The sequence below is a fragment of the Haliotis rufescens genome, unplaced genomic scaffold, assembly GCF_023055435.1.
Source record: "Haliotis rufescens isolate VD_foot unplaced genomic scaffold, xgHalRufe1.0.p SCAF_6, whole genome shotgun sequence".
Lineage (NCBI taxonomy): Eukaryota > Metazoa > Mollusca > Gastropoda > Lepetellida > Haliotidae > Haliotis > Haliotis rufescens.
Window position 1 is genome coordinate 7,668,496 of NW_025964334.1, and position 22,305 is coordinate 7,690,800.

At 41.7% G+C, this 22,305-nt stretch overlaps 1 protein-coding gene across 1 annotated transcript; it reads left to right on the forward strand.

The window, feature by feature from the left end:
* Positions 1 to 3,695: 3,695 nt before the first annotated feature.
* LOC124143976 (peptidyl-prolyl cis-trans isomerase G-like) lies at positions 3,696 to 20,277 on the forward strand. Its single transcript, XM_046513174.2, has 6 exons — positions 3,696 to 3,879; positions 7,278 to 7,407; positions 11,920 to 14,217; positions 15,295 to 15,442; positions 16,072 to 16,149; positions 18,170 to 20,277. Exons 1-6 carry the CDS (start codon positions 3,820 to 3,822, stop codon positions 18,273 to 18,275), a joined length of 2,820 nt encoding a protein of 939 aa, XP_046369130.2. The 5' UTR covers positions 3,696 to 3,819; the 3' UTR covers positions 18,276 to 20,277.
* Positions 20,278 to 22,305: the final 2,028 nt, after the last annotated feature.

Genomic DNA, 22,305 nt, shown 5'->3' on the forward strand with positions numbered 1-22,305 from the left:
GACTGTTACAGCAGGGATCAAGTTTGGGGTATTTGAACAAGAAACTGTCATGCATTTATTTATCTACTGTCCACATGTACACAAGTTCAGGGTACCGTTGTACAAAGCGATCTTAGTGCTAAGGTGATCGTAACTCCCAAATCTTAACATAGACTTGCGTTAGTCGTAGCGCTAAGGTTGTTTTGTACGACGGTACCCTGGACTGACCTGAATACGTTCCATAATGATTCTGTGAGAAATATAGTTTCTTTTCACAAGTTTGGAGTTGAATCAAAACATACCATGGTATGGGCGGATACAGCTTTTTTTAAAAGGGGGGGTGCACAATTAAGATCTATTTATTGTCCTTGGTGGTAATTTATACAGAAATATAAAAAAAAATCGAAATAAAAAGGGGGGGTGCGCACCCCCGCACCCCCCTCTGTATCCGCCCATGCATGGTTAATCATACAATCCTGGCGGCAGATATATATATCTATACATTTAGTATAAAAGCCATGGAACCATTTATAAACATCCTGAAGGATATATTCAGGATTGTAAAATACATAGCCATAGGGAATAATATTACTCCCAATTTCAACAATAAGTGTCAAGAACTGATGAGCAAATTATTATGTTTGTATACATATATCTGGTATAAAACAACACCCCATGATGCTGTAACATGAGTATATATTGCAATTGATCGTATTATATGATGACAACAATGTAGAGATTCACATGTCATGCTTTCTCTGTTTAGATTGCTGGAATGAATAATATAAAGTGAAAAAATAGTGTTGGTGTTTTTTATTTGGTGGGGGTGTAATTGAGGGAGTGTGTGGTGTGGTGTGGTGTGGTGTGGTGTGGTGTGGTGTGGTGCGGTGGGTCCGGGCGGGGTGGGGGGTGAGAGGGGTCGATGGTGGTCGGTGAAGGGATTTGACTGCACCCCTTCTGATCCGTAATTCGAAAAAAAAAATTATGTGGTTTTATCAGAATCTCTGAAAAAGACTTTTTAACGCGCATATATAATTTCATTATAATCAGGTCTTGTCCTGAGAAACGATATCTCCGTTACACACAAGTTTAAAATTACGATATTACCAAAGTGATCTGATTTGAAGGAGGTAGATAGCCTCACTGGCAATATGATGGGCTCGAGGGTACGAAAATGAAGTTGAAATGGGATACTACATATTATCGGATGAAATTAACGTCTTCCTTCAGATGTGTGGATTCTTATATCAAAAAATATTTTTGAACCACAAATGTTAATATCTGCCGTAAGCCTATGTCAATTATACGATCGTCTTACGGCTAGACCCTGAACGCACACCCCACGTACCCAGTGTTATGCCACAATAAGCTGATAATGATATTTTTATCATTGTGTGAGGGGTGTGTGGGGTGTGTGGGCTTAAAATGCAAATCTGGGGTATTTTATTTTTGTATATCTTGTCTAAGCAACTGTTCAAGACATCTGTGTATATTACCTCTCGACGCGTGGGTTACACGAATCGTGAATATTGTGTTGGGTGAGTGAGTGAGTTTGGTTTTACGCCGCTTTTAGCAATATTCCAGCAATATCACGGCGGGGGACACCAGAAATGGGCTTCACACATTGTACCCATGTCGGGAATCGAACCCGGGTCTTCGGCGTGACGAGCGAACGCTTTAACCACTAGGCTACCCGACCGCCCCGAATATTGTGTTGGACAATGCTTACTTGTGTATGGCACATTTCATCAAGTACAGGGAGAGGGGAGCACAAATTGCGGTTGTCTTCATCTGTAGATACACAATACAATTATACATGAGGCTGGGTGTTTGGTGGTGAGGCGGGTTGGGTAATAATTTATTATCATTTTCACAAAGACCTCACCATCGAATAACCAGTTCTTGTTTGTATCGTGCAGTTTTAGCTACTATGACACATAGGTGTGTGCGTTCTTTTGCCCGGGAGTTTAAATTCATTCTAGTCTATATCCATTCTCCGCAGGCCTTTATTTTTCCATCACTACAATTATACCAAATGTTACAATGTTAGGGATCCCCCCACCCCAACCCACCACCCCCAGCCTCTTGGGTCCCAAGCTCCCGCTTCTTGTACACTTCTGACTACTGATTAATAAAGAAAAACATAAATAATATTATGGCTTTATTTTTTTTACCGTTAGTTGGTTGGTTTGTTGTTTTACGCCGCATTCAACAATATTCCAGCTATATGACGGCGGTCCGTAAATAATCGAGTCTGGATCAGACAATCCAGTGATTGATATCATGAGCATCGATCCACGCAATTGGGATCGATGACATGCATCAACCAAGTCAGCTTTGACCTGACCTGACCACCCACTTAATTTTTTCCCCAGTAGTGCTTGTAGTCATGAATATATATATATATGTACTGTCCAAATCATATCACAACCGTACATCTATTCCTGTAACGTAAATCATCAGACTCCCTGAGATTTATTGCTGAACCTCTACAAACGAACACAGCTGTAAGAAGTTGTGCCACGAAGTGTGTTGTCGCGCTTATCCAAGTGGCGAAAATCGCCGATATTGGCCGATTGTTTGACACTCTGATTACCTCGTTATTGGTTTGCATGCCGCCTGGACTGCTGTTGCACCTCTGTATTTGGTGACATATGGCTGGTGGTCGGAGCTCCTGTGTAATTTGTACAAATAAAGGTTGTTATAACAGGGGTCATAAACAGTTCTGTGTGACCTCGAGCTGACATGTATACGAAAGAACACTTACGCATTTACTTGAAATTGGGAATGGCTCCTTGAAACTTTGTTCTCTAAACGCGATGTATTCATGCACACACAGTAATTAAACCCCGCTTTGTTCTCTAAATTAAATGGATAATTACGTTGTTTGTTCAAACATTCTCTTAAAATTAAGGTCCATTGTCATTGTAATCATACGAGAAATTACAAAAGTAACAAACAGAAAATCCCGATAATTGTAAACGTTCTCATTATTGTTGTTGAGTGAAAATGATGCACAAGCCAAAATGGTAAAGTTCTAGGGTGCAAAAATCTCCTTGTGAGAAAACAGTAAATGTTTTGAGACATTATTTGGAAATATCCGTTTGTGGTAAAGTTCTAGGGTGCAAAAATCTCCTTGTGAGAAAACAGTAAATGTTTTGAGACATTATTTGAAAATATCAGTTTGTGGTAAAGTTCTAGGGTGCAAAAATCTCCTTGTGAGAAAACAGTAAATGTTTTGAGACATTATTTGGAAATATCCGTTTGTGGTAAAGTTCTAGGGTGCAAAAATCTCCTTGTGAGAAAACAGTAAATGTTTTGAGACATTATTTGAAAATATCCGTTTGTGGTAAAGTTCTAGGGTGCAAAAACCTCCTTGTGAGAAAACAGTAAATGTTTTGAGACATTATTTGGAAATATCAGTTTGTGGTCTGTTGATAAGTGTTTCATTTTCTTCGGAAGAGCTGACAGGGAAGTCACTATTCTCCATCAGAAAAAATACAAAACGTGTGTACGCTTTTTAAAATAAAATAAAATAAATGTTTACCTTTTTTTATAAAGGTGACATACATTTCCATGATTTAATTATTTTTTAATGTTTGGCGAAAACAGTGGTGACTGGGTACGACTCACTCACTGAAGTGATTTTGTTGAACCATTTCGTGTAAAGGTCCATTCCCAATTTTGGGTTATCCCATTCAACCGGAAGTACTTCTCTCGCGTGTACTCGGATCTGAAAACGTCAACAAGAAGCACTTGCCCCAGAAAGCGACAGAAATTTTATATTCAATGAAAGGTCATTGGATAGTCTTTGGCGATATGGTTTGATGTTGTATCAACATGGACTTCAAGTACTTGATGTCCCTGGCCGCTGATAACGAAAAACACTCGAAACATCAGGTAAATGTAAAGAAAAGCCAGCCTCCCGAACCAGCTGCATACGGCCATATTATCCAGAACCGTGGGTGTGGGAGGGGGAATTTGCTGAGTGGGACTTTGCAGTCCACCATCTGTGACAGGTTCGATGCTCGTGTGGAGCAATGGTTTTATCTGACCAAATCTAATGAAAGTATAAAATTGGCTTCAACACGCTTTCCTCGTACTATCATCGACATGCTGTTAGATAACTGAGACCATGAAGACAATTGTGTGGATATTTTTAGATACCAAAAATACAAAACCAAAACACTTTAAGTTTTTGGTTTTAGTTGTTTTTTATTTTTTTACAGGCTCAACTCAAAGTAAAATTCTGATTTTCTAGGTAGTGAAAAAGAATGATGATTGTAGCATTGGAACAGTTGTCATGCCCACTCTAAACATGCAAAATCATCATATGACCTGATTATGAAAATTAGATATGTCAATTTGAAAATGTTGATGAGAAAAAACAGTGTACGATGCTTATGTTGATGTTACCACGCTTATGTCGAGAACATTGCAGACTATGCATAATGCATGTAATATCATAAATGCTACCGAATTGTATGCTCGTGTTATCGGTTTTCGACCCCCGAAAAAGTATTTCTCATTATGTGTCTAATAACAATCCCAATACACTAAACATGCTAAAATGAAGTCTTGTTGTGAATATTTATTTCTGTTCACACTTGCATGGTCAAATGACCATGTCTTGTTAATTTTGTTGAGATAAGGCCTTGTCGATCAGACGCCATCTTGTTACCGTCATATGATTTCAAGCCACTTCATTACATTCAAGTTAAAAATAGATGCACACATAATCAGTCACACGACATTACAGACAAGAAGTTTACAAACGCAGCCGATACATAATCGATTCATACGATTGTTCTGATGCACAATTATCATCAAATCAAGTTTGATTAAAATGTGAATAAGTGACAAAGTAAGTTTTAAGGTAAGTTTTCTTTACTTATTGGATATCTTACTTTGTGTAGCCTAATTGAAACATGACTTCAGCGATAAGACGTGAACACTTTGATGTCTTCAGTGGGCTTTGAAGCATCCTGATATGTATCAGATCGCACAGTTGGTGTATCGTCCCATCCCTAGATACTACATGTTAAAGCTACCTAAAGTTCAGACTGGGAGCAGTTAATTTTAATGGGGACTCTTTAAGTGCTGCATCCTGAAAGAACCATCACAGGAAGAAAGTAAAGGGGTAGCAAAGATAATAAGGATGGAAAAGGAATTTCTTTACACGTGAAGATCCGGGGTAGAATAGGTCTTCAGCAACCCATGCTTGGCGTAAGAGGCGACTAACGGGATCGGGTGGTCAGGCTCGCTGACTTGCTTGATGCATGTCATCGATCCAAATTGCGTAGATCGATGCCCATGATGTCAATCACTGGATTGTCTGGTCCAGACTTGATTATTTACAGCTGTGTATTTTTCAATCCCGAAGATCCGGGGTAGAATACGTCTTCAGCATAATCAGCAACCCATGCTTGTGAGAAAAGGTGACTGCGTTAGTCGTAAGACCGCCGTCATATAGCTGGAATATTGCTGAGTGCAGCATTAAACAACAAACAAATCTTTACTCTATCATGTTGTTGGTATCACAAATGCAAAGTAGTTCACTCTGTCCTGTAATCATGGTAATGAAAGTGCTGGGTCTGTTTGCCTCTCATTATTAGTTCAGTATAGATAATGTTGAGAGTTAGTCAGCCAAATTGTGCCACAACAGCCTGGAGCTGCTCTTGCTAAGAACCATTGGGGTTAGCGGAGACCGGTCTTGGTTATTTTCAGGCCAATAATAAGCTTGCATACTGATGACTGCAGCATTAAACTGTCATGTCTCTCCATATTGTTCTCATATTCTCCGTAATGATCTATAACCATGAAGAATTCGGTATACGATCACAGGTTTATTGTTCTATCATGGTGGCAGTACATGCGGTCAGACATCACGTCATCATCTAGCTGATACTATTTACTCTAACACTACTCACAATGGCAATACACCACAGTGTCAAAATCTCAAATCCAATCTCATTTCCAAGTTTAATGATATGGTGATATCAGAGAGTGTTCCATGTTGTATCATGTGGATTGATGACGGATGTTGCATTGTAGATGTGAGGCAGGTAGGAATCGTATCACCTGCCTCACAACATCATGCTTTTGTGATTGTTGTTCCTCTTAGGCGCAGACAGTATGTCAATTATGACATTCATAAACTTCATTCACAGAGCATCCACACTGAGACTCAATTGTTCCAGTGATCTTTTTTTGTTTTGTTTAACGCTGCACTCAGCAATATTCCAGCTATATAGCAGCGGTCTGTAAATAATCAAGCCTGGGACAGACAATCCAGAGATTGATATCATGTGCATCGATCCTCACAACTTGGATACGCGATGACATGCATCAATCAAGTCAGCGATCCTGACCATCTGATCCTGCTAATCACCTCTTACGACAAGCATTATCGCTACTTACGACAAGTATGGGTTGCTGAAGACCTATTCTGACCCGGATCTTCACAGGTCCAAGTGATCTTGGGCTGTGCTATTGCCTAAGAAGAGTTGTCTGCTTTAGCATGCTCAATAACAAGAAGGCACGCCAGTAAATTGAATAAGATATGACTCCCAAAATTGTGTGAACAAAATTATTTTAACATTTTTTGATAACCATGATAACATCAGTTCATGATACGACTCCAAGCCCATGTATCAGTCAATACCAGTTTGTGAAGTTTCTCTTTTTCATATGATGCTAGTGGGAATGGGTGACCCAGTCGTCTAGGGCGCCGTGGTTTGTCGTGCAGAGTTGCGACCCTTTGGCACGCAAGGAACCTATGTTTGTTATTTTCGAATCTCGGTTTGCCCCGATTTTGTTTCTAGGTTTGTCAGCACCGTACCCATGCTCATGTAAATTACGTCCCACATTAAGCTGACACGCCATGATATAACTGTAATACTGTTCAAAGCGGTGTTAAACCCAACTCACTCACTCATATGATTCCAGGGTGGAGGGGTAGCCTGGTGGTTAAAGCGTTCGCTCGTCACACCTACCCCCAGGTTCGATTCCCCACATGGGTACAATGTGTGAATCCCATTTCTGGTGTCCCCAGTCGTGATATTGCCGGAATATTGCTAAAAGCAACGTAAAACCATACTCACTCACGGATATAATTCTTATAACTTGCAAAGTTCTGTATTAATAAAGATGAAAGCGTTGTGTTGTTGAGTTCCTATGGTGGTGGTGCAGCATTCAATGCCTGTCATGTAATGCAGTGTGTTGTTCATACAGGAGTAGGTTTGTCTGTTGTTTATCTGGTAATAACTGTAGTGGTCTGCATGCTTGTCTATTTTCAGTTTGAAAACAGTGCACAGATTTCAACCACTCTGTCCTCGGCAAAGAAAGAAGACAGGAAATCAAAAGAAGGAAAGTCGGACACCCTCAAGAAGCTACAGGATGAGAAGGCCAGAGAACGACATGAGAAAGGTGTGTACATGATATGTGGTTACTGCTGAATATAGTCTTGAATCTCACAGTCCAACTGCCTGAATATGACCCCCATTGTTCCTGTCATTGTCCATGTCAATGGGTACATGTGATTGTCTTGGATCTCACACATCAACTGCCTGAATATGACCCCCATTGTGCCTGCCACTGTCCATGTCAATGTGTACATGTCAGTGTCTTGGATCTCACAGTCCAACTGCCTGAATATGACCCCCATTGTGCCTGTCATTGTCCATGTCAATGGGTACATGTCAGTGTCTTGGATCTCACATGTCAGCTGCACGAATATGACCCCCATTGTTCCTGTCACTGTCCATGTCAATGGGTACATGTCAGTGTCTTATATCTCACACATCAACTGCCTGAATATGACCCCCATTGTTCCTGTCACTGTCCATGTCAATGGGTACATGTCAGTGTCTTGCATCTCACACATCAACTGCCTGAATATGACCCCCATTGTTCCTGCCACTGTCCATGTCAATGGGTACATGTCAGTGTCTTGGATCTCACATGTCAGCTGCACAATTATGACCCCCATTGTGCCTGCCACTGTCCATGTCAATGTGTACATGTCAGTGTCTTGGATCTCACATGTCAGCTGCACAATTATGACCCCCATTGTTCCTGCCACTGTCCATGTCAATGGGTACGTGTCAGTGTCTTGGATCTCACAGTCCAACTGCCTGAAAATGACCCCCATTGTTCCTGTCACTGTCCATGTCAATGTGTACATGTCAGTGTCTTGGATCTCACACATCAACTGCCTGAATATGACCCCCATTGTTCCTGCCACTGTCCATGTCAATGTGTACATGTCAGTGTCTTGGATCTCACATGTCAGCTGCACAAATATGACCCCCATTGTTCCTGTCACTGTCCATGTCAATGTGTACATGTCAGTGTCTTGGATCTCACACATCAACTGCCTGAATATGACCCCCATTGTTCATGTCATTGTCCATGTCAATGGGTACATGTCAGTGTCTTGCATCTCACACATCAACTGCCTGAATATGACCCCCATTGTTCATGTCATTGTCCATATCAATGTGTACATGTCAGTGTCTTGGATCTCACACATCAACTGCCTGAATATGATCTCCATTGTTCCTGTCACTGTCCATGTCAATGGGTACATGTCAGTGTCTTGAATCTCACATGTCAGCTGCCTGAATATGACCCCCGTTGTTCCTGCCACTGCCCATGTCAATGGGTACATGTCAGTGTCTTGGATCTCACACATCAACTGCCTGAATATGACCTCCATTGTTCCTGTCACTGTCCATGTCAATGTGTACATGTCAGTGTCTTGAATCTCACATGTCAGCTGCCTGAATATGACCCCCGTTGTTCCTGCCACTGCCCATGTCAATGGGTACATGTCAGTGTCTTGCATCTCACACATCAACTGCCTGAATATGACCCCCATTGTTCCTGCCACTGTCCATGTCAATGGGTACATGTCAGTGTCTTGGATCTCACATGTCAGCAGCACAATTATGACCCCCATTGTGCCTGCCACTGTCCATGTCAATGTGTACATGTCAGTGTCTTGGATCTCACATGTCAGCTGCACAATTATGACCCCCATTGTTCCTGCCACTGTCCATGTCAATGGGTACGTGTCAGTGTCTTGGATCTCACAGTCCAACTGCCTGAAAATGACCCCCATTGTTCCTGTCACTGTCCATGTCAATGTGTACATGTCAGTGTCTTGGATCTCACACATCAACTGCCTGAATATGACCCCCATTGTTCCTGCCACTGTCCATGTCAATGGGTACATGTCAGTGTCTTGGATCTCACATGTCAGCTGCACAAATATGACCCCCATTGTTCCTGTCACTGTCCATGTCAATGTGTACATGTCAGTGTCTTGGATCTCACACATCAACTGCCTGAATATGACCTCCATTGTTCCTGTCACTGTCCATGTCAATGGGTACATGTCAGTGTCTTGAATCTCACATGTCAGCTGCCTGAATATGACCCCCGTTGTTCCTGCCACTGCCCATGTCAATGGGTACATGTCAGTGTCTTGGATCTCACACATCAACTGCCTGAATATGACCTCCATTGTTCCTGTCATTGTCCATATCAATGTGTACATGTCAGTGTCTTGGATCTCACACATCAACTGCCTGAATATGACCTCCATTGTTCCTGTCACTGTCCATGTCAATGGGTACATGTCAGTGTCTTGAATCTCACATGTCAGCTGCCTGAATATGACCCCCGTTGTTCCTGCCACTGCCCATGTCAATGTGTACATGTCAGTGTCTTGAATCTCACATGTCAGCTGCCTGAATATGACCCCCGTTGTTCCTGCCACTGTCCATGTCAATGTGTACATGTCAGTGTCTTGAATCTCACACATCAACTGCCTGAATATGACCCCCATTGTTCCTGTCACTGTCCATGTCAATGTGTACATGTCAGTGTCTTGAATCTCACAGTCCAACTGCCTGAATATGACACCCATTGTTCCTGCCACTGCCCATGTCAATGGGTACATGTCAGTGTCTTGAATCTCACACATCAACTGCCTGAATATGACCCCCATTGTTCCTGTCACTGTCCATGTCAATGTGTACATGTCAGTGTCTTGGATCTCACAGTCCAACTGCAAGAATATAACCCCCATTGTTCTTGTCATTGTCCGGGGGGAGGGTAGGCCCAGTCGTCTAAGGTGCCGCAATTCGCTGTGCAGAGTTGCGTCCCTTCGGCACGCCAGAAACCTATGATTGTGGGTTCAAATCCCGGTTAGCCCCGATTATGTTTCTAGGTTTGTCAGCACCATACCTGTTCTCATTGGTTTCAGCGAAGTGGTAAACGTCTGAGACCTGCTTGGGGCACATTAAGCTGACATGCCGCGATGTAACTGGAATACTGTTAAAAGCGGCGTTAAACCCAACTCACTCCTGTCATTGCCAATACTTCACAGTGTGTATCCCTACGTTCCTACGAGCATTGGTTCTCACAGCCCTACTGCCTGAACATGACCCCCATTGTTCCTGTCATCGTCAATGTCAATGGGCACATGTCATTATGGTTGAGGCTAAATATAATATTGGTTCTCACGAGTCACTGTCCCGAATATGATCCCATTGTTCCTGTCATCGTCAATGTCAATGGGCACATGTCATTGTGGTTGAGGCTGAATATAATCTTGGTTCTCACACGCCACTGTCCCGAATATGATCCCATTGTTCCTGTCATCGTCAATGTCAATGGGCACATGTCATTGTGGTTGAGGCTGAATATAATCTTGGTTCTCACATGCCACTGTCCCGAATATGATCCCATTGTTCTTGTTCGTGTCATCATCAATGTCAATGGGCACAAGTCATTGTGGTTGAGGCTGAAATTAATCTCAGTTCTCATACGCCACTGTCCCGAATATGATCCCATTGTTCTTGTTCGTGTCATCATCAATGTCAATGGGCACAAGTCATTATGGTTGAGGCTGAAATTAATCTCAGTTCTCATACGCCACTGTCCCGAATATGATCCCATTGTTCTTGTTCGTGTCATCATCAATGTCAATGGGCACAAGTCATTATGGTTGAGGCTGAAATTAATCTTGGTTCTCATACGCCACTGTCCCGAATATGATCTTATTGTTCTTGTCATCGTCAATGTCAATGGGCACATGTCATTGTGGTTGAGGCTAAATATAATCTTGGTTCTCACACGCCACTGTCCCGAATATGATCCCATTGTTCTCGTTCTTGTCATTGTCAATGTCAATGGGCACAAGTCATTGTGGTTGAGGCTGAAATTAATATTGGTTCTCACACGCCACTGTCCCGAATATGATCCCATTGTTCTTGTCATCGTCAATGTCAATGGGCACAAGTCATTGTGGTTGAGGCTGAATATAATCTTGGTTCTCACACGCCACTGTCCCGAATATGATCCCATTGTTCTTGTCATCGTCAATGTCAATGGGCACAAGTCATTGTGGTTGAGGCTGAATATAATCTTGGTTCTCACGAGTCACTGTCCTGAATATGATCCCATTGTTCTTGTCATCGTCAATGTCAATGGGCACCTGACATTGTGGTTAAGGCTGAATATAATCTTTTGAAGTTATTAATCTCAGACATGACTATATGTTCCTAAATGTCTGGCACTTCTAACAGGAAGACAGTCCTGTGAGAACTAATATTTCATTATGTTTAATCCCGGATTGGTAGTTCTCCGAAAAAAACGTACCAGTGTCTTGTAACCTGAAAAATCATTATGTTTCAACAAGTTTTGGCCTTTGAAAGGATATAACACCAAATCCTACACATTCTTTAACCAAAAACACCCCTAGATTAGTGCTTGTGTACTGAACAGTTTGATTAAAATTTATCACAGATTTCATAATTAATTCTATGGTTGGAATCTAAAACTTATTGATCATCGAGGAAATTTGAAACTGCATCAGATGATGTTAGCTGGAGGTAAAATGTCTAACCTACCATACATATCTAATTTCAGAAAAAAGAAGACAAAAAGAATTGAGGGAAGCTGAAAAGAAAAAGATCTTTCGCATCCCTAAGAGTGGAGAGGTCCCAGAGAAGGGCAGCTCAAGTAGCAAAGATGGAGAGAAGGATGAAGGTTCCGGAAAAAGAGAGAAAGGAGATAAAAACAAAGAAAAGAAGGAATCAACGCACAACAAGGCAAAGAAGGAAAACACATTGACAGCGGTAAAAGCCAAACCCGCTGTTGAAAGTACTGAACCAGCATATGACTATACCAAAGATGTTGAACAGATGCAATATACGTTCAAAGGTCCTCGAACAGCTGTGCCAGCTCAAAATGCTGCCTGGGCCAAAATGGAAGCCATAATTCGTAAAGAAAAAGAAGATGCAATGAGGAAGAAGGTCGAGGAGATCAATCGGAAAATTACAGACGAGAAAGATGCTAGAGCTCAAGCTGAAAAAGAGAGGGCTGAACGAAAGCAGAGGAGAAAAGAAAAGGAAGAAAGAAAAATGTCCCGAGAGCTTGCGGCAAAAGAGTTTAAGTCTTCTAAAGAGATCAAGATATCTAAAGACGTAAAATCGAAAGAATTTACATCATCAAAGGAGTTCCATTCTTCAAAAGATAATAGTGAAAGGCAACAGCAGAGGGAGAGGTTGTTAGAGAAACAACGTCAAGAGAAACAACTCCAAGAGAAACAACGCCAAGAGAAACAACGCTCTGAAAAAATTATCCCTCCGGTAGTCAAAACGGAGCCCGTCAAGAAGCCCAAACCGCCAATTATGAAAAAGAGACCCAAACCAATGGGAGCACCTTTAGATTTCTCATCACTTCTGAAAATGGCCGAAGCAAAACAGAATGTTCCGAAAGAAGACAAGTCGGGAGCCAAGGCAGTGGTAAAGAAGAAGAAGGACCAGAGGCCGATGACACAGGAGGAGAAGGATAGGGAGGCTCGCAAACAGACTCAGGAATACAAGGATTGGTTGAAGTATGGCAAGGGGAGACCTCCTCCTCCCCCACCTCTTGTGTCTTCCGATTCCGAATCCTTTTCAGACATTTCTGATGAGGATCCTCTTGAGGCACCACGGAAACATCAAGATTCGAAATCATTGTCCAAAAGTTTCAGCTCATCTAGTTTTCATAAGTCAAGTCCATCCTCTGCTATCAATTCGAAAATGTCTCATTCATTTTCCGGTTCAAAGTCGTCGGTTTCTAGTTCAAAGTTATCAGGTTCGAAAATTCCAAACACAGTGAATTCCAAGCATGTGTCGCATTCAGTGAAGTCGCAGAGCATGAGGGAACAAACATCTACTAAACCCCATTCTAAAAGTGCTCAAGGTTCTAGTCATTCTAATGGACATTTTGATAGACATGACAACGGTTCCAAATATGATTCAAGAATGGCAGACAAACATAAGCAGATGATTAGCAAAAACAGTGAGAAACATTCAGATAAGTATCGAACAATGAATAATGGTAAGCACAAAGAGAGACATAGAGAAAGTCCGCAACCAATGATTCGTGACAAGCATAGAGAAAACACTCAGCAGATGAAGCAGGATAAACATAGAGACAGTTCCAAACAGATGTCTCAGGACAAATCTCGAGATAGTCAACAACAGATGTCTCGAGACAAACATCGTGAAAGTCAGCAGGTGTCTCGAGACAAACATCGTGAAAGTCAGCAGGTGTCTCGAGACAAACATCGTGAAAGTCAGCAGGTGTCACGAGACAAACATCGTGAAAGTCAGCAGGTGCCTCGAGACAAACATCGAGAGAGTCAACAGATGTCTCGAGACAAACATCGAGAGAGTCAACAGATGTCTCGAGACAAACATCGAGAGCGTCAACAGATGTCTCAAGACAACCATTATGAAAATCAACAGGTATCTCGAGACAAATATCGTGAAAATCAACAGATGTCTCGAGACAAACATCGTGAGAGTCAACAGGTGTCTCGAGACAAATACAAAGCTCCCATCTCCAAGAATAAATATGAGGATGGACCATCCAAAGGTCAAGGTAACAAGGATAAGTATCGTGAACAGGTATCACGTGACAAGCAGAGAGACGGCCCCCAACAGTTCTCCAAAGACAAGCACAGGGAACAGGCGAAGCAGCTGTCGAGGGAGAGACATCGAGTGGATGAACGTGGACACGGGGGAAAGAAACCACGACAGCAGTATGATGACGCACATGAAAATGTTCTGGTGTGTGGACCGTCCTCGCCATCACCACCATCGTCACCAATGGCAACAAATCCATTTGACAGAATAGTCGGAGAAATTAAAAAAAATAATCCCAAACGTCCAATCAGTAAGTGATCGTTTTATTAAGCCATTATTATTATTATTATTATTATGATTATTATTATTATTATTATAGGAGATATCGCAGCAATGAAATAGCATCACAATGCTTTGCAGACCATTGTGATGTCATTGGTTGAACTGTCGACTGACCATCATATCACATGACCGGACATTTCTCTTGTTTGTAAACAAACGCTCTTGATCTGAAACAGTCGGGCCTAATGCAAACCTTTCTGTGCACTTTACATATTGCTTGGCATTTATAATATAGATATGCTCATACAGACCCTGAAACAAATGTATCCAATACAGCTCATGCAAGCCCTTGTTTGGCAAGTCTAGATTACTGCAGTATCAGGAAATGATGAAAATCTCTGGGCTCCTTTTTATAAAATTTTGTAGCTATAATTTAACAACTATTTTTTCTGTAAAATATGTCCATTTCAAACACTAGATGTTAGTCTACTGAAGCCGCTAATTGACATGATGACAAGTGTTAAGTTGCTTGATAGGCCAGATGGCTGGGAGCCACGCTCATGGCTGCCGGATGACAAAGTTTATTTTCTAATTGAGGGACAGCCTTTAAACAAAGACCACAAACTTTATGTGTGGTATTACTTTGTCATGTAGGTATTTTGCCAATCAATCAAGACTCATTGACTGATATGATCAATCATTCCACTAGACAGTTTTTTCGGTCAATTTCAATAAAATGAGATCTTTTACATTAGCTAATGGGTACCTGGTAGGGAGAAATGGTTATGTGACTGTTATGGTTATGTGAGTGTTAATCTTCTAGTTCCACACTGGCAGCTCGGTTCCTCACTGGCAGCTCCCCAGGGAGCTGCCAATTAAATCATGTGCATTGACTTTGGTTGTAATGTAGTGCTTGAGGGTGCTTAAGGGTGTGGGGTTGGTGCGTTGGTAATATGCAGCGTACTATTTAGCCTCCAATACGATACCTCTCTGCATAAGGATCTAATGACACCTCCATTGACGACTATCAGAACACTAAATATCCCACAGCAGACACAGTGTTGCTTCTTTCACCTGCAATCTGTACATTGTTACTTTGTTACAGCTAAGAGGAAGCGCCAGGTGATAGACAGCGAGAGTGAAGAGGATGAAGAAATGGATGGCTTCATTGATGATGACGAAGATATGGACGATCCTTCCAGTCTGGACTACTCCAAGTACATCCGACAGATCTTCGGATACGACAAGCGCAAGTGAGTGATTCCTTTTCCACATGAAACTGTTACACCATGATACAACTGAAATACTCACCCACCTTTTCGCTCGCTCGCTCTCTCGCTCCGTACCTCACTCACTCACTCACTCACTCATGAAACTGTTAACTAATTATACAACTGAAATACTCATCCGCTCACACTCACTCACTCACTCACTTAGACTTTTTATACCATCAGCAGATGTTTACCTGTCCGACTCACTCACTCACTCACTCACTCACTCACTCACTCACTCACTCACTCACTTACTTAGACTATTTATACCATCGACCCGTGAAGATTCCGGGGTAGAATAGGTCTTCAGCAACCCATGCTTGCCGTAAAAGGTGACTATGCTTGTCCTTAAAGGCGACTATCGGGTGGTCGGGTTCGCTGACTTGGTTGATGCATGTCACCAATTGCGTTGATTGATGCTCATGATATTAATCACTGGATTGTCTGGTCCATATAGCTGGAATATTGCTGAGTGTGGCGTTAAACAACAAACCAACCAACCAACCAACAATTTATACCATCAGTCGTTCGTTTACTTGTCCGAGCACGTTCGGTAGTCTCGGTTTGCAAACAAACATAGATAAGTACTGATGTATTTGGTTGTTTTTCAGGTATGACCATATAAGGGATGATGACCTGGCTTGCATGGAGAGCAACTACGCCACGGTGATGAAGGAGGAGGCAAGGAGGTGAGTGATGAATCAAATTTGAGAATTGTTTATCTTCAAGTGCAAATGTAAAACAGTTGTTACACTTTAGCTATTAAGGGTAATAAATAGAGGGTGTTATATGAGTGTTCATGTCATTCTATGTTTACGGTTCGCTCAGGGAAATACCGGAATTTAGACAGGAGTGTCGTAAACAGTCTGACATGGAGAAGAATATAATGTTCTATATATTACCAAAGAAGATGTCTACATGTGCTCGGTGTGCTATCGTGTGACATAATCGTGATACACATGTGCTCTGTGTGCTATGGTGTGACATAATCGTGATACACGTGTGCTCTGTATGCCATAGTGTGACATAATCGTGATACACGTGTGCTCTGTATGCCATAGTGTGACATAATCGTGATACACGTGTGCTCTGTGTGCCATAGTGTGACATAATCGTGATACACGTGTGCTCTGTATGCCATAGTGTGACATAATCGTGATACACGTGTGCTCTGTGTGCTATGGTGTGACATAATCATGATGACACATGTGCTCTGTGTGCTATGGTGTGACATAATCGTGATACACGTGTGCTCTGTGTGCCATAGTGTGACATAATCGTGATACACGTGTGCTCTGTATGCCATAGTGTGACATAATCGTGATACACGTGTGCTCTGTGTGCTATGGTGTGACATAATCATGATGACACATGTGCTCTGTGTGCCATAGTGTGACATAATCGTGATACACGTGTGCTCTGTGTGCCATAGTGTGACATAATCGTGATACACATGTTCTCTGTGTGCTATGGTGTGACATAATCATGCTACATGTGTGCTCTGTATGCCATAGTGTGACATAATCGTGATACACGTGTGCTCTGTGTGCCATAGTGTGACATAATCGTGATACACGTGTGCTCTGTATGCCATAGTGTGACATAATCGTGATACACGTGTGCTCTGTGTGCTATGGTGTGACATAATCATGATGACACATGTGCTCTGTGTGCTATGGTGTGACATAATCGTGATACACGTGTGCTCTGTATGCCATAGTGTGACATAATCGTGATACACGTGTGCTCTGTGTGCTATGGTGTGACATAATCGTGATACACGTGTGCTCTGTGTGCCATAGTGTGACATAATCGTGATACACGTGTGCTCTGTGTGCCATAGTGTGACATAACCGTGATGACACGTGTGCTCTGTGTGCTATGGTGTGACATAATCGTGATACACGTGTGCTCTGTATGCCATAGTGTGACATAATCGTGATACACATGTGCTCTGTATGCCATAGTGTGACATAATCGTGATACACGTGTGCTCTGTGTGCTATGGTGTGACATAATCGTGATACACGTGTGCTCTGTGTGCCATAGTGTGACATAATCGTGATACACGTGTGCTCTGTGTGCCATAGTGTGACATAACCGTGATGACACGTGTGCTCTGTGTGCTATGGTGTGACATAATCGTGATACACGTGTGCTCTGTATGCCATAGTGTGACATAATCGTGATACACATGTGCTCTGTATGCCATAGTGTGACATAATCGTGATACACGTGTGCTCTGTATGCCATAGTGTGACATAATCGTGATACACGTGTGCTCTGTATGCCATAGTGTGACATAATCGTGATACACGTGTGCTCTGTATGCCATAGTGTGACATAATCGTGATACACGTGTGCTCTGTATGCCATAGTGTGACATAATCGTGATACACGTGTGCTCTGTGTGCCATAGTGTGACATAATCGTGATACACGTTTGCTCTGTATGCCATAGTGTGACATAATCGTGATACACGTGTGCTCTGTGTGCTATGGTGTGATATAATCGTGATGACATGTGTGCTCTGTATGCCATAGTGTGACATAATCGTGCTACACATGTGCTCTGTGTGCTATGGTGTGAAATAATCGTGATGACATGTGTGCTCTGTATGCCATAGTGTGACATAATCGTGATACACGTGTGCTCTGTGTGCTATGGTCTGACTTAATCGTGATGACACGTGTGCTCTGTGTGCTTCAGTGCCAAGCTGGGGCTGCTGGAGGACCTGGAAGACATGAAACAGGAACAGGACGAGCTGCAGCAGAAGGCCATGATGAAGAAGAAGATGAAGGCGAAACGCAGATAACACATGGCTCGACTGTTGACGATGAAAGACAGAAACCAAAGAAACCTGTGGATGAAGGCTAACAGAACTGTTGATTAACTGAATATGAAGAACATAATTTTAGCATGTTATTGCAAACTGATGAAATATGACAATGGTGATGTACACGAAACTTGCAAAACGTTGGTGTTACTGCTGCTTCTGGAACCCTGAATTAGGTGTCAATGACAAAGATTGGACTGGGATAACGTAGATGTCAGTGATGGAGACGGAGCTCAGATGAAATAGGTGTCCATGATGAAGATAAAAACCTAAGATATATTAATTAATGAATTAACCAGTGAAAAATATTACTTTAAAGATATTGTATGGGCAGCTGATTAAGAACAGTACTGCAGTTATTTATTACGTTGATGTTATCAGATGAGGATGCAAATGATAGCAAGCTAAGGTGAAGAAATGAGTCCTATTGAATCGTTAGAAGGGTTCATCATGTGTTTGTCGTCAAGAGACCAGAGCCTCTCACTCATCCACTCATAAGTAATGAAAGAAGTGGGAAAAATATATTTTTCGATGTTTACATGTCTATTTTACTGTACAGGCCTTGACCTTTGTAGTCAGGAATATGTTCAAGCCATCAAACATAGGGATTTGTAGATCTTGTCACTAGCAAACCCATCATGCTCTAAGACGTCATGACCCATGTTTGTCCACTAAGTGTGAAACTAGCTTGGGTGACCCCAACCACGATAATACAGGGATGTTGTAAAGGCTTAAAAAAAAAAAAGAATTGATTCTCAGGCAATAACTTGCCTTACTTTTAGTATAGTGCGGGCGGTCACGGTATTATTTTTTTTTGCTTGTTCAAACTAGTATGTAACCATATAAACAGTTGTGTACCATCAACCTGGCAAGGGGTCTACCTGCATAAACAAGCATACAAACTCTTATTGCCGCCATGACCGTAACACGAGACACACAGAAAAACAGTGCCCATGTAAAGAGAAGTAACTGTGTGCAATATTGGACCGCATTGTTTTCAAAAATTAGGATTTAAAATCTTTTTGGAAAATGGAATTAAAAAAAGAAACGTATGGCAGACTTTATGATGATGTGAGCAGTGCCTGAGAAGCAAGACTATATTTTTTTAGTCTAAAGTTGTATAAACACATTGAGCCGTTCTCCTCCACCACTTGCTTGACTCTAGTCCTTTTGTCACCACCGCCCTTGTCTTTTGTCATTGTAACATATCAAAAGTCATTCCCAGATTCTTTGTCTCCCAGAAACCACAGACACAATTCTAGCATCAGAATGACTCAGTTCAGTGAATTTCAAGATTATGTACATGATGTTTTCAGCCTTTATATGTATAAAAGCAACTTCTGGTTCAACACAAACATAGTGTGTTGGTGGTTTACCTGAAGCATTCATTGTATATAGTGTATTTATATATTTATCGAATCAAGTGCTAAAACAAACTTGAGCTGGAATGGGGTATTCCAAACTGAGATTCTTGCAGAAAGTTTTCATAAAATAAATATTGTCTGTGTTTATCCAACACCTTTGTACAAATTTGGCTTTATGAAAAAATAAGACGACAGTAAAATAGGGCTATAACAAACTGAAAGTGTCCACTAATTTTAGTTTGTTATAACCATAGTTTATTATAAGCATATGTACAGCAGTGGCCGGGACACAAAAAAATAAGTACATCATATCCGTCAGTTCGTTATAAGCGTGTTCGTTATTAACGTAGTTTACTGTATATTTATTCTCAAATGCTATGTCGGAAGGGAGAATTCCACGTCCCAAGTGATGTCCTTGTTTGTTTCACAGTCAGCATGATCGGCATTGCTAGGGAAGAGGGGTCAAGGTTTGGGCAAACTGGAAATAGAAATACTTGAAGATATTGCTGTGAAAAATGTCGGAAAAACTGGTCTTCCTTCTATCTGTCACCTTCGGGGGCACGGGTGACCCAGTCGTCTAAGGCGCCACGATTCGCTGTGCAGAGTTGTGTCCCTTAGGCACGCCAGAAACCTATGATTGTGGGTTCGAATCCCGGTTCGCCCCGATTATGTTTCTAGGTTTGTCAGCACCATACCAGTGCTCGTGGGTTTCACCGTAGTGGTAAACGTCTTAGACCTGCATCACTTCGGGCTTTCCCTATCACATTAAGCTGACACGCTGCGATATAACTGGAATACTGTTAAAAGCGGCGTTAAACCCGACTCACTCACTCACTCACTCACTCTATCTGTCACCTTCAACTTTTGAACTTAGAGCGTGCTGAAGCAAACATGTATTCAGCAAAATAGCCCAAGTTTTCATCTACTCTTCGTCTACATGTCACTGTGAGAATCAGCTCGAGTCCAAGACTTAGTCAAAAATAAGGAAAACATTTCCTGAACCCTGAAAATGTCGTTTGGGCACATTTAAGCCTGCTCTCCATACACTCTGTTGTGTAATCAGTCAAAAGCATATTGAAAATAGTTCCATCTTCTTCCACGTCAACACATCTTCCATATGCCGAAGAGTTGTTTGGGGGGGGATTTTCAATAAAAAAAGAAAGATTTTTTTTTTCTATTTTTGTAAAACTTTTTTTAGCAGAAGTGTTTATGTATTTAATCATGCATATAAAATGGGCCCAAACTGTTGTATCGTATTACATATAAGTGGTCCCAAACGGTCGTTGTATCGTATCGCAATCTGTACATTTTCGTTTTGGTGCAACCTTTATGTTTTATATCTCACAGTGTTGAGTCTGCTAATATTCTGTTTGTATTATTTTTGAAGGTGTCTATTTAACGTGATGTCAGCGTAAATCGTCATTATGCAATACCTGTACCTCTACACAATGGTGATTATGCTCATGTTGTACAACTGTTGTCATGTATATTATGCAGACATTGTATGATGATGTTAATGTGAATTATGATCATGATGATAATTATGATGACGTATTATTGATTATTACAGTGTCAAATCTCTGTCAAGTGACCTTCACCTTGTAAGGACCTCAGATATCTTCAAATATGATTATGTATGCACAGTCTTTTGTGATTGGCTATTTATTGTTTTTAATGTACGTTTGATAGATATATATGTTTTCTGTTTGGAGTCACCTTGGGATTCATTGTCAGAAACACTTCTTAGTACTTCTTCGATAATCCAGTGAATATATCTCCTAATCCTGATAAATACCCTGATTGTGGGTTCGAATCCCGGTTCGCCCCAATTATGTTTCTAGGTTTGTCAGCACCATACCCGAGCTCGTGGGTTTCACCGAAGTGGTAAACGTCTGAGACCTGCATCACTTCGGGCTTTCCTCCCACATTAAGCTGACACGCCGCGATATAACTGGAATAATGTTAAAAGCGGCGTTAAACCCAACTCACTCACTCACTCACTCACTCTTACCACTAACTTTGTACAGAATGTCTTTTCTTCATGAGCTGGAGTGAGTATGGTTTTACGCCACTTTGATCAATATTCCAGCAGTGGTTGGTTGGTTTGTTGTTTAAAGCCGCACTCAGCAATGTTCCAGCTATATGACGGTGGTCTGTAAATAATCGAGTCTGGACCAGACAATCCAGTGATTGACAGCATGAGCATCAATCCACGCAATTGGGATCGATGACATGTATCAACCAAGTCAGCAGGCCTGACCACCCGATCCCGTTAGTCTCCTTTTACGACAAGTATGGGTTGCTGAAGACCTATTCTACCCTGGATCTTCACGGGTCTTCCAGCAATGTCACGGCGGGGGACACCAGAAATTGGCTTCACACATTGTACCCATGTGGGGAATCGATCCCGGGTCTTTGGTGTGACAAGCGAACGCTTTAACCACTAGGCCACTTCACCGCTCTTCATGAACTGGAAATCAACTGTCAGTCCAAATGTCTCTTTGGAATTGAACACCGCTTCTCATTCAAAATCACAGCCATGTCTCAGTGAGCTTGTGTGTTAATTGAATCAGGAGCTGGAAAAGAGGTTTTTTGAGAACTAAAAAAGGGTGTGGGAATCCTTATACAAGACGTCTATTTTTAGC

Bases quoted from the DNA above. Each gene is read 5' to 3' on its own strand.
- LOC124143976 (XM_046513174.2), top strand. From the start codon at position 3,820: ATGGACTTCAAGTACTTGATGTCCCTGGCCGCTGATAACGAAAAACAC. The intron at 3,880-7,277 runs GTAAATGTAAAG...GTCTATTTTCAG, and splicing joins AAAAACACTCGAAACATCAG to TTTGAAAACAGTGCACAGAT. The intron at 15,443-16,071 runs GTGAGTGATTCC...GTTGTTTTTCAG, and splicing joins TTCGGATACGACAAGCGCAA to GTATGACCATATAAGGGATG.